Raw genomic sequence first — 13,550 nt, 5'->3', positions numbered from 1 at the left:
TGGACACTGAGTTGGGGGGTGGGCATTAGAGAGAAGGCCAACGGCTAATTACAGGAGAGAACATGAAATGGGAACTTGGAAGGGAGTGTGCAGCGGGCAAGCCCTGGAGAATAAGCGTCTGCATGGAGATCGGGGAGTGTGAGACCGGCTTTCAGCCTAGCCCTCAGCTCCAGCTCCTGCCTCAGTCCACAGCCATGCAGACACCTGTAGACATAATGTGCTCAGAGCTCTGACTGTACGATGACACATAAAACATTTCTAGACATCTTCGCCCTTAATGTCACTGTTACGCCCATTTTACAGATGAGGAAGTTGGGTTTTAGAGAAGGAAAGAGCACTTGCAAGAGGCACAGAGCCAGAAAGTGGCAGGGCATCCTTCTGACCTCGACGGTGGGCTCTTCCTGGGACGACAGAATGCTTTTCTGTAAATGTAGCAACAGGCCTAGAAGACTCATCGTAATTTAAAAAGATTTATTTATTTATTTGAGAAGGTGGGGAGGGGCAGAGGGAGAGAAAGAATCTCAAGCCGACTCCTTGCTGAGCTCCAAGCCCTGTGGGTGGGGAGGGGGGGCTCAATCCCACGACCCTGAGATCATGACCTGAGCCGAAATCAAGAGTCAGACGCTAAACCGACGGAGTCACGCAGGTGCCCCAGGCCTAGGAGATGTACTGTGTAAAGTCATCTTTGGTTTTGGTTTAGACCAAAATTCACTGTCACACGCAGTTTGCTGAGTTTTGATTGTATATGTATTTATTCATCTGCCACACAGTCGCTACGGGGACATTGCCACCGCCTCCAAAGGCTTCCTCAGGTCCCTTTGCAGTCAGTCCGCGCCTTCCCATCCCCAGCACCTGGCAAGCATCTTTCTCCCTTCGGTTTCCCCTTTTCCAGAATGTTATTATGTAAATGAAGGAACATGGCCTCGTAGCCTTTTGTGCCCGCCCCCTTTCACTTAGCGTGACGGAGGCCACCCACGGGCTTGCAGGCGTCCACGCATGCCCTGTTCCCTCTGAGTGTGGAGCGGCGTCCCAGTGTGGAAATGATGCATCACGATTTCCTTAGCCATTCGCCGGTTTATTGGCACTCACTGTTTCCAGTCTGGAGTGATTCTAATCTAGCTGCTCAGAAACATTCAGGTATGGGTCTTGGAGTGGATATATATCTTCATATATATCCATTTTCATATATCTTGGGAAAAAACTTCGGAGTGGTTCATAGGGTGCGTGTTTAAATGTATGAGGAGCTGTCAGGACATTTTCCAAAATTTCCCGCTGACACGGGCCATCTCGTGTTCCACCAGCTGTGGGGAGAGTTCTGGCTGCTCTACAGCTCCATCAGCACTCGGTGTTGTCAGTTTTTTTTTTTTTTATTGTGTAAATCATTCTGGGAGGTAGTGGTATTATTGTGACTTTAATTTACATCTGTCTCATCACTGACAATGTCGAGCATCTTTGTATGTATTTACTGCCATCTGTGTTTTAGGAGACTCAGCTTTAAGTGAACATGATTTTTATTGTAAAAGTAATTAACTGCTTTAAAGTTCCAATTCTGACCTTCTTTAGAATGTGGTATGTTTCCTGAAACCCTTTTTTTCTGTCTGTATGGTTTCCTGTTTCCCGTGCCATCATGCCAGCGGTTTCTCAGAACTATTCCAGGTCCTCAGTCTCTTAGCTATGCAGCTGAGCCCCTCAGTCAGCCAGAAGACCCGAGCGTGGCTCTGATGTGCTCTCCTCTTCCCCATCTGTCCTTCATTAAAAGACCGTCTTCTACTCTCATCTGTAAGAGGTTGCTTGGATGGAGTGCAAAGAGATGAAGGCAAATTAAAGAGAACATCTACATTTGACTGTCCTGAGCCCAGAGTCTAAAATAGCTGGGCCGAACAATTCCATTGTCAAGGCCACCAGACCCAAGGGACAGACTGAAAGTATAAACTGTCAAAGGTCCTGAGGGCCTGCTCCTACGTGGAAGAAGGCCAAGCAGCCCATCTCAAGGAGCCCTGGACCATTTGCACAGAGACTCTGTGATGAAGATTCTTGGTAACTGGGAACAGAAGCCAGACATTGAGAACTGACTTTTACCATGACCTACACACACACACAGCAAGAAGACTTTCATGAAAGTTCTGATATTTTCAACAGAATCGAATCTAAGTCATTAGAAAAAGAAGATTATTTCAGTTACTTTATTACAAGGACTCCAAAGTCAAAAAATTATCAAAGCCATTTTGAATGTGCTTCTTATTCACAGGAGGTATTAGAAGTGAACAATAGTCTCCTTTTAACTATAGCACATATTGTCAAGAACATTCTTTTGGTTTCAATAGGCACTGCCTTGTGTTGAGAACGGTCTCTCCTTTTCGTCTCCTCAGTATGGAATGAGTTCCCTGAGTAAAGGGGCGACGTGCCATACATCTCTGTGCCTCTGCACCCGGTCTCCAATTGTGCTAAGGGGTCACTAAGTACTTCTAGAGCGACTGAATGAATCAAGCCCCACAACCCCATGACTTTTACATCAGGGACCTAGTTCTCACTTCTTCCAGCTTCTGTGTGGTTATTCAATTTTTTACTTTTTTAAGACACAGTTTCTTAAAATAATAACAAAAAACAATGGTGCCTTTTCTTTCTCCTCTTGGACAGCACACTGAAGTTATCAGAAGAATGAAAATTTTTAAAACCCTGCAAATTCCAGCTTTGCAATGAGGATGGCCCTGAAAGACAAGTGTGAGAAGAGGGGCTGCCTAATGCAGTGAGATTTCAGAGGGTCTGGAAGATTCCAGGGATGCACACCATGACAGTAACTCTGGGACAAGGCAGCAGTTTTCCAAAGTAGGGAGCATACCTGGGAGGGTATAACCCACGAGCCTCTGTTTACAGTAACAGGATGGGTATAGGGGCCGGAGGCAGAGGATTCATTCCCCGAACACTAGGAGGCTGAAGGTGAAGCAGGGAGAGTGAGTCCAGGAGAGAAGCTGCAGGGGCCTTGGGGACAACAGCAGGCTGCAAGGCAGGTGGAGGAGAGAGACTGTGTGGTGGGGATTCTGCACCGCCGACCCCTGTAGACTGGGAGTGGGAGATGTGGAAGCACCTGTTCTCATACAACCCTGGTTGAACAGAGAATTTACTAGCCTAGAACATGATCTGGCCCCTCCCCATGAGTTCTTCTGAAAGGGCTGATACAGGAAGAAATCAAGTATTAAAAGATGAATAATAAGAAAGTAATTCACCCAGTTATACAAACACATCATGAGAGAAAGGGAGAAAGGAAACAGAAAAAGCAAATGACAGATAAAGAATACTCTCTGGGAAAATATTGTCACAATGGAGGTGAAAATTGTAGCCCCACGTACCTCAATTAAATGCAATATTAATTAATCGGTCATATGCATAAAATAAGAGTTTAAAGCAGAGATTAAAGTTCTTGAAGGAATATGGGACAAGACGATTGAAATGGAAACCTATCTGAAAGCAGTGCAAAGGAGAACCGATCTAGTGAGGGAAAGGCAAGGTAGGAGGAAGAACTGCAAAATGAAAGTGAAATAAGCAAAGTTTAAAAGTCTTGGAGATCACAAGCACACGTGCACACATGCGCGCACACATACATGTCCCAAAGAAGACAACTGAAATAACTAAACAGAAAAATTCAAAGGGGGAAAATAAAAATCTTTACAGAAACTTCTGGAAATAAAAGAAGGTTTGACTCTACGATTTGAAGTGGCACTCAGGGTGACAGAAAAATGGACTCAGAAGGAACAATGATAAAGAATATTCTAGTTACATTATTGGGCCAAAACTGTAAGTCACAGATATAAGGAGAGTATCAAGTTGATTATCAGCTTGATAATCATTGAATGTGGGATTAAAGTGAGTGTGATTTTGACAACAGAACAGCGGTAAATGTCATAAATCTGACGATAGAGAAAGGCTAGAAGACAGGGAAGGGAAAGGAGAGGGATGCTGTATGTGGTATCCTTAGTATACTTTTTCCAGCTTGGAAAAAGCCGTATTACTAAAAGCTGATATGGGTGCCTGGGTAGCTTAGCCGGTTGAACATCTGACTTCTGTTTTTGGCTCAGGTCATGGTATCAAGGTTGTGAGATCGAGTCCCACATCAGGCTCCAAGCTCAGTGGGGAGTCTGTTTGAGATTCTCTTTCTCCCTTTTCCCTCTACCCTCTGCCATGCTTGCCTGGGGGTTCTCTCTCTCTTTCTCAAATAAATAGATAAATTTTTTTTTTTTTTAAATCTGGTAAATTATGTAGTGCTTTAGGTGTACTTAAAGATGTAAAGGGTAAGGCAAACACCAAACCAGTGGTGTGATGTACTGAAAGCAGTGCATGGAAGGATGGACGAAGTGGAAATGTATAAATTTTATAATTGTCTATAATAGGAAGTTAATGAATACTGACTAAAGGAATAGAGCAGTAAGTGTATTATATAAAGCTATAAAGGTTAACATTTGAATAAAGTTATAAAGGTTAACAGGCCAGGGCCCTGGCCAGCTCTGACAGAAGACTATATGACTATATGACTCTTGATCTCAGAGTCCTGAATTTGAGCCCCACATTTGATGTAGGTTACTATATATATATAAATATAATATTTATATAAATATAATATATATATTTATATATATTATATATATTATATATATAGTATTTTTGTATTTTGCATTTTTTAAACTGTATTTACACATATATATATGTATATATATGTGTAAATACAGTTTAAAAAATACAAACTTTCCAAATTATCAGAAAAAAATACACATAGCCAACACATACTGAAAAGAAGACACTAGAAGCAATAAAGAACATGGTATAAAAGCTAATGACAGAATTAATTCCAAGTGCTTCTGACATTTAAACAAATACAATGAGGCTCGACTCCTCTATTGACAAAAGGAAACTTCTTTGGTTACAAAGCAAAACTGAACACTTTGCTGCATAGCTGAAGTACAACTTTTCTTTGCAAGGGTTGAAAAGAAAAGAATGCATGAAAGCTTATCAGTAAATGCAAACAAAAAATATAGCAAGACCCATAATCTTATCAGACAAAGTTGAATTTAGGTCAAAAATGTGTTTAATAAGATAAGGAAGTCCCTTAACAATGATAAAGAGGAAATCCGTAATGGTCTCACACAGAGAGTTTATAAAACACTTAATCCATAGAAAGCTCCAATAATACTGAAATTGTTCTAGACTATAGAACAAGGAGAAAGGTTTAAAAAAATTTTATTTTATTTAAAGATTTTATTTATTTATTGGACAGAGAGAGAGAGCACAAGCAGGGGGAGCAGTAGAGGGGAAGGGAGAAGCAGACTCCTCAACGAGCAGGTAGCTCGGTGTGGGGCCTGATTCCAGGACCCTGAGATCATGACCTGAGCCAAAAGCAAACACTTAACCGATTGAGCCACCCAGGTGCCTTCAAAAAACATTTTAATAAAACTAGAATAATATTGGTATCAAAGACCAACAAAGATAAAGAAAATAAGGAAACTATAGGCAAATATTATGTGTGAATATTGATTAAAATCCCAAACAACATATTATCAGAAGAGAATAGTGGAGACATTAAAATCATAATATATCATATCTAAGATGAGTTATTCAGGAACACAAAGACAGTTCAATATTAAAAAATCCAATAGTATAATTCATGCTAGTATATTGAAAGAGTTTTTATAGAGCTAATAAATTAAAGCTATACTATTATCTCTTTAGATAGTGAAGGGCATTTAATAAAATTCAACATCTGCTGTTGTTATTACAATCTTTCCATAAAACAGGGATAGATAATTTTGCATATAATTTCCTCTATTTCCAGCTAAGAAAAAACATATCACTAAACACTGATAAAGTAAGTTATAAATATATTTAAAAATATAATGGCAAACACTAAGAAATGATACAACCAACTAAGATGAGGTAGTGGTCGGGGTTTGGAAAGGAAATGCAATGCACTACTTTTATAATTACAATTGTAGGGAGAAAGAGATTATGCAAATGAGCATAATGGAGACTTAAAAGTAATGTACTGAAGAATAAAGCTTTTCCCAGTTTATTGTTCCTAATTTCACCATATTTTTAAAACAAAGTCAAGATTATTTATAGGAATACAAAATATCTAGCACTAAACAATGTAAAATTTATGAAGAAATATGAATGTTCTAAACACCCCAGTTAGAAGGCGAAGATTGTCAGACAGGACAAAAATGTAAGACCCAACTGTGTACCGCTTACAAGAAACTCACTCTAAATATAGTGGCGGGGCGCCTGGGTGGCTCAGTGGGTTGAAGCCTTCAGCTTGGGTCATGATCCCAGGGTCCTGGGATCGAGCCCCACGTCGGGCTCTCTGCTCAGCGGGGAGCCTGCTTCCTCCTCTCTGCCTGCCTCTCTGCCTACTTGTGATCTCTGTCTATCAAATAAAAAAAAATCTTAAAAAAAATATAGTGGTGGAGATTGCTTAAGAGTAAAGGGATGGAAAAGCACATTCCATGCAAACACTGATCGAAAGTGACCATCTTCACCGAAGACAGAGTGGGGGTCAGAGCAAAGACTATTACAGGAGACAGAGGGGATCCTGCCAGGTCGGTCTTTTCTCTATTCTCCCCTCTAGCTTTCTTTGTTCTCTATTTCTCAATACCTTCTCGCTACCCTTCCCTATCTCTTCATGTCAAAAAAGAACTCTACTCACACCAACCAATTCTCCAAGTCTCCAGACACCACTGGGGTATCCTGTTCAATTCTGACATTAACCCCCTGGGGTTAGAGCAGACCCCACAAGTTAAAGGCCCAGCCCCACAAGACTGCCCCCCCCCCTCTGATGCCAGGCACAAGTCTCAGGCTGTTACCTGCACTTCTGCCTCACTGGTATAAATCAGGATTCCCATAACCTGCTCTTCAAGTTCAATAATTTGCTATCATGTTTCACAGAACTCAGAGAAACACTTAATTACGTTTACTGGTTTATTATCACAAGGGACATAACAAAGGCTATAAATGAACAGCCAGATGCAGAGGTACTTAGGGTGAGGTTTGGAAAGGTCCCCTGAGCACAGGAGGACCTTTTTTCCCCCATAGGAGATTCTGTCCCCATAGACTTGGGGTGGGCTACCCTCCCAACACATGGGTATTTTCACCAACCCAGAAGCTCTCTGAACCTATAGTTTGGGGTTTCTATGGAAGCTCTGTTACATAGGCATGACTAATTAAAAATCACTGGTGATTAACTCTATCTCCAGCCTCTCTCCCCTCCCTGCTCTTGCTCTAGGATAAGGTTAACATCTAGAAAGTTGAATCACAACTTTTTGTTCTCTGTATTTTATGAGGAATCTTGGAGTGATGGTGTGTTCCTCCCTGTGTGATCTGGGTGGAATCATCACCCCCTTCCTGGTCTTCAGGCTGATGGAGGTTTGGCAAGGCTTGCCACTCATTTTGTTTGGTAAGACTTCATGGGTTATTCAATATTCTTTCCTTCCAGCCCAGAATGATTGCTTAAGACCTCTTTGACCAGTGCACGATATCCTTTGGTGAGTTTACAGGAGACAAGGATGGTGCCTGCCCTTCTGTTGTCTCCTGACTCACTCTGTCTTGTTTCATGGGAAAGATAAGATGCCATTCCCAGAAGGCAGGCCAGATGTTACATCTTAAGGTTCTAGAGTCCAATAATTCATCCCATAGGACAAAATTTGGGAGGCATTTTGACATAGCCTCCCGCTTTCTTATGAATTTGATTCCCAACTTTTGTGCATATAACATGTAATTGTGGGAGGTTTGAAGATGCTAAATTGTCGCCGTTCTTTTGCTTAACAATTGAGAATAGACACAAGGAGGTATTAGCTTTGTTAGTGATAATGCTGGAGTAGAGCAGGAGGAGAGCACTTCTCCTCCTCCCCAGACTAAGACCTTGGGTCTTCCAAGACCCAGCTTACCTGTTCGGCAGAAGGCAAAACTGCTGTCTGTGTGCAGAGAGCTGCTGTGCTGCGCCAGGCAGACCCACCAAGGAGTGGGAGAAGGAGAGAGGGGAGAGAAATAAGGATAGGGGAGGAAGAAGGGAGGAGGAAAGGGGAGGGAGAAACAAGAGTGGCCCACCCTGACCAAAATGTACTCTTTATGCTTCATATCATATATAGTCATAGAATAGTAACATATAGTAACTATAGTATATTTTATAGTTTATAGTAGCTATAATATGTATTATATATTACAATAATACATTATAATATAATTATCTAGTATGTATCATTTTATATACAGTAACTAAAATCAATATAATACATATTATGTATAATAATAAATAAATTTCCTAATACTTAAACATCAGTTATGGTAGAATTTACATAGAAGTAAAATGAAGGCAATATTCCCTATTCTTACTCTGACATTTTCCCAGTAATCCTATTGTTCAACTTTTTCCCGAGATGCTCCTGACTTCTAAAAACCAGGTTCATTACCACCAGCCCTTTAGTTAGCGGCTGGCATCCCTCGGAATGCCATTGGCTGTGCTCTAAGGGCTCTGTGTGAACTCTGTTTCCTTTGAAGCGGTGTTGGGCCTGGTTGCTGGGGGAATGACGCTGCTTCTTCCTGAGACCAAAGGTGTCACCTTGCCAGAGACCATAGAGGATGCGGAGAACCTTGGGAGGTAAGCCCACGGTGCTCAGAGACTCGGGGCCACGTGCCTCCATGTCCTCTCTTGGTCTTAAGGGTGTAGGAGCTTTGCAGGTATGGTTGCATTTTTTATTAGTCCCAGAGTTGCTGGAGAGAGAAAGACAAACAACCAGTGGCTTTGGGTAAGGAGAGACTAGAGAGCAGAACTACGTGTTTTTGGTGGGCGGTTATCTGTTCTGAACTGTGGGATGGAGAATCTGTGTCTGAGATGCTGACTGACCGAGGACCGAGTCCCTAGCTCATCCCTGGAGTGAACTGCTCTGTGTCGGGAATGTTTTTTAAATCAATCTTCTGTCCTTTCAACAATTGTTGGTTCAGACTCTTGAGTGACTCTCTTTACAAAGGAGAACAATTTAAACATTCATTCCTGTACCAGGGACAAGTGCTTTAATGGAGTCTCAGATGCTTCTTTTTTCATTTTTTGTTTTTTTTTGAGAGAGAGAGAGAGTGAGTATGGGGGGCAAGGGCCAGGGGGAGAAGCATAGAAGCTCCAGCAGACTCTCTGCTGAGCACGCGGCCCAACGGGAGCTGGATCCCATGACCTCGAGCCCGTCCTGAGCTGAAAGCAAGTTGGACACTTAACGGACTGAGCCATCCAGGTGCCCCTCAGATGCTACTCTTAAAGTGGTAAGAAAGGAAAGGCATAAACGGTGCTCGAGGAGGTGGCCACTTAGCTCCCCGTCCAGGCTCACTCTGTGGATTCCATAGGAAAGACACATGTGTCCCTGTGATGAGGAGAGACAATGGTCTGTGGCGTCAGAGAGATGTGGACTCAAATCCAGTCGTCCGCGTGGCCATGTGACTTTGGGGATGTTGCTGAAACTCACAGAGAGTGAACTTCCTTGCCTGAGAAAGAGCCACACTAGTACTCAGTTCGGAGGGTTGCTGGGAAAATGCAGTAAGGTAAAGTAGGTGACATTTTATTTTTTATTGAAGATAAAGTAGATGACATTTTATTATTTTAAGATAAAGTAGATGACCAAGCGATCGCCTGGCACAAAGTAGGTGCTCAATAAGTCTGAGGTTTTCTCCATTCTTCTCACATCTTGTGTGAACTCCTTGGTGAGTCTCAAAACTTGGTATGCGGGAGAATCACCAAAAAAAGAAGTTTACTGGGCACCTGGGTGGCTCAGTGGGTTAAGCCGCTGCCTTCGGCTCGGGTCATGATCTCAGGGTCCTGGGATCGAGTCCCGCATCGGGCTCTCTGCTCTGCAGGGAGCCTGCTTCCCTCTCTCTCTCTCTCTGCCTGCCTCTCCATCTACTTGTGATTTCTCTCTGTCAAATACATAAATAAAATCTTAAAAAAAAAAAAAAGAAGTTTACTGAAATGCAGATTCCTGGGTCATCTTCTAAGGTTTTTGACTCAGTAAATGAAGGGTGGGACCCAGGAAATCTGTGCTTTTAATAAACTCCGCCAACCAAGTGCATTTAAGTGCTAACTAAACCTGACTTTGAGAAATTATGGGTGTCTCACTACTGATAAGGAACAAACATTCTATTTTAACTGTAAACACATTTTCTAGTTGCTGACAGAGAGCTAATGTTGATTAGCAGATTTTAAGCCGTTTCAGTACAATTTGTCCATAGACACATGCTTATTCTTGAGACCGCCCTCTGCTGGCCTCTGTTGCTTGCTAATCTCATTTTCATCTTTTGTTCTGAGATTTAAAAAAAATTTTTTTTAAATTAATTTTCAGCGTAACTATTCATTGTTTTTGCACCACACCTGTGCTCCATGCAATCCGTGCCCTCTCTAATACCCACCCCCTTGTACCCCAACCTCCCACCCCCCTGCCACTTCAAACCCCTCAGATTGTTTTTCAGAGTCCATAGTCTCTCATGGTTCACCTCCCCTTCCAATTTCTCCCAACTCCCTTCTCCTCTCTAACTCCCCATGTCCTCCATGCTATTTGTTATGCTCCACAAATAAGTGAAACCATATGATAATTGACTCTCTCTGCTTGACTTATTTCACTCAGCAGAATCTCCTCCAGTCCCGTCCATGTTGCTACAAAAGTTGGGTATTCATCCTTTCTGATGGAGGCATAATACTCCATAGTGTATATGGACCACATCTTCCTTATCCATTCGTCCGTTGAATCAGCAAGACAGGAAACCTTTTGTTTTGAGATTTATTTCCATAGACAACTTTGCAATAGTTTCTTCTTTCTTTTTTTCTCTTTCTTTTTTGGCAATAGTTTCTTTCCTTCTTTCCTTTTCTCTCTCTCTCTCTTTCTTTTTTTAAAGATTTATTTATTTGACAGAGAGAGCAGGGGGAAGGGACAGAGGGAGGAAGAGTCTTACGCAGACTCCGAGCTAAGCACGAGCCCAACACGGGGCCTGATTCCACGACCCTGAGATCATAACCTGAGCTGAAACCAAGAGTCAGACACTTAACCAACTGAGCCCCCCAGGATCCCTGCAATAGTTTCTTAATCAAAACATTGACTGTTTAACTTTCACTTTTATTTTTGGCTGCTACAGGATAGCAAAGCCCAAAGAAAACACGATTTACCTTCAGATCCAAACATCAGAATGTGCCGGCACCTGAGAGAGATGCTTCACGGGGCCTGAGTGGCCGAGAGGAAGATAGGGTTTTCATCTGAAGAAAAGAAACCCTGGTTTCTCTGTGCTCGTCCTCACACTTGCCTGCCCCTGAACCAATAGCCTGAAGAACACTAAATGTGCTTTGCTTTATTTTCTTTCTTTGAAATTTCCCAAAGCCCTATCTTTTATCTACTTACTTTTCCTGGCGAGAACTGTCGTTGGTTACCAGTTACTTAATTATCTGAAACATTTGGAAGATCCAATAGAATTTAATATTACTATAAAAGAGGCCTCTGTCACTGGTTTCCTAAAGGCAGTGTTGTTTTATTCATTATTTGAAAGCAAATGTCATTGTATCTATAGTATCTATCTTGGCAAAAGTATTTTAATATGTTGCCTTCTTGAAGGGCACTTTGTTTTCAAATATGGCTGCACTTCCTGCAAACTGTACCTGAATCATGTTGGAAATATGATCCTTTTCTGAAGGCTAGAACTGTAACCTTTTTAGGAAGCAGTTTTTGTCCCCTTTGCTCCAGGAATATTGTATTGTATTTGATTTCACTCTTGGTTTTTGTTCTTGTTGGTGATTCTAGAAGTTTAACTCCTAGGCCAACTGCAAAATATTCTAGTAAATACATCAAAAGGAGTTCCATTTACTGTGAGTTATAAATGGTTCCTGTTCTGGTCGAAGAAGTGATTTTGTTCTTCGAGTACACCAGAAGGTTTATATTAAAATTTCATTACCTCTGAGATAAACCAAGCAGCATGATAGCCAGCCTTCAGAGCACATGGGGAAACAAAGCTTCTAATGTGAATGGGAGGCCAGGTGAAAGACAGGTGCTTGTGCTACAAACACTTCTGGCCTAATGGGCTAAGCTCAGTGACGGTCTCCAGGACATGAAACCATGGTGGTCAGGTCTAAGCAGCATTTGGTCTTCCTTTGAGAATGGACATGGGTTACTTGGAACCTGAAGCTTTGCACTTGACGGGAACGGAAGGGAAGGGAAGCCACGTCGAAGCCACGTTGCAGCCATGTCTTCTGAATTCTATTTTAAAACCCATCTGCATACATGGAGGGGACCAGTGCTTCATTTCTGTTTCTCTCCAGCAAGTCTCTTCCCCAATATCTTATCTTTCCGACCATAACATATAAACTCTTCACTGGTAACAAATATGTAAACTGTGGACTTCAAACTGTTTTCTTACATGTCCTCTCTGATCTTTCTTAGCCTCTGAGGAAACTTCTGAAGAGGCTTTAGACAAAGAAGAGAGAGTGTGTGTTGGGGGGGGCGCTGGGGAGCTTCCTCCTCCTGCTCTCCTGGGAGTGGTGGGGGGCGGGGAGGCTTGGTCCTGGTGACCAGGTTTTAAGTGGAGCGCACCTACAGAAAGTGTATTTAAATGTTGCCTGTCTTGTCACGGAGAGGCACAGGCTGTCTTCTCTCCTCGCCGCCCTCCGTGTGGAGCCACGGTCAATCCAGACGGAGTGAGGGTGGAGGAGGGCTTTGTCAGATAGTGTGAAGGTGGAGAGAAGTCGGTCACAGAGACAGGTGATGTCTAAGGACTGGGAGAGCTGGGAAGGTGTGACACAAGTGTCAGAACCTCCTGTGAGGACCTGGAGTGAGGCCCCTGGACTCCTCCTCTGGGGGCAGTGTTATGGGGTACTATGAGTTCAGCAAACATGTGATGAGCGCCTGCTGTGTGCCTCAGTCATCCCGGGTTCTCAGGAAAGCCCGCAGACAGCTGCAGGCAGGCTACGCTTCCAATGGCCCGACCAGGAGCTTCCAGGAGCGCCTTGGGAGGTGAGTCAGGTTGTGCTGGTGGGCGTGGAGGAGCAAGGCAGCTGAGCTTCTCAGCGGATGGAGGGACATGAGGAGGATCTGGAAAATCACCTCCCCAGCCCTGCCCCAAACATGTCTTCAGTGCCTAATATGCAACCTTTAGAGATTTCATACTGTGGGTCTTGAAGGCCAATCACTGAGATGGCAGAAGGGGAGACGGAAGAAGGGGAGCCACACATTGGTCCTCAAGTGATGGGGATGGCGCCACTCATCACGTAAAAGCAAGTGGGGCCTGGAGGTCCTGGGACGCTGCCCAAGAGGGGCGGGTGTGATGGAAGGGCAGGAAAACCCCACTTCCAGCCTTGCGCCTAGGACATGGTGCCTGAGTGAGGCGACATGAAGTCATGGGACGAGCCCGGACTCTGCTACGACCCAGAAGGGGTTCCCACATCTTCTCCACCATCTGCTGATTTTGTGGATGGAAGCAAGCTCTTTAACTGTCCGAGCCTCCGTGTCCTCCTGGCGCCCCCTCCAGGAGGCTCTGAGGATGTGGTGAGAAGG

General features: G+C 43.3%; 1 protein-coding gene across 2 annotated transcripts in view; it reads left to right on the top strand.

The window, feature by feature from the left end:
• The window catches only part of LOC309864201 (solute carrier family 22 member 1-like), a 30,562-nt gene extending 18,699 nt beyond the window's left edge, over window positions 1-11,863 (top strand). For both annotated transcript variants that reach the window (XM_082729506.1, XM_082729505.1), the window contains 3 exons: window positions 7,326-7,438; window positions 8,539-8,638; window positions 11,149-11,863. In XM_082729506.1, the coding sequence (XP_082585632.1) occupies window positions 7,326-7,438; window positions 8,539-8,638; window positions 11,149-11,215 (280 nt within the window). In that variant the 3' untranslated portion in view covers window positions 11,216-11,863. The remainder of the gene's footprint in view (window positions 1-7,325; window positions 7,439-8,538; window positions 8,639-11,148) is intronic.
• Window positions 11,864-13,550: the final 1,687 nt, after the last annotated feature.

This window comes from Mustela nivalis (assembly GCF_964662115.1).
Source record: "Mustela nivalis genome assembly, chromosome: 5".
NCBI classification, from domain to species: domain Eukaryota; kingdom Metazoa; phylum Chordata; class Mammalia; order Carnivora; family Mustelidae; genus Mustela; species Mustela nivalis.
This window is presented reverse-complemented; position numbering and strand designations above follow the sequence as displayed.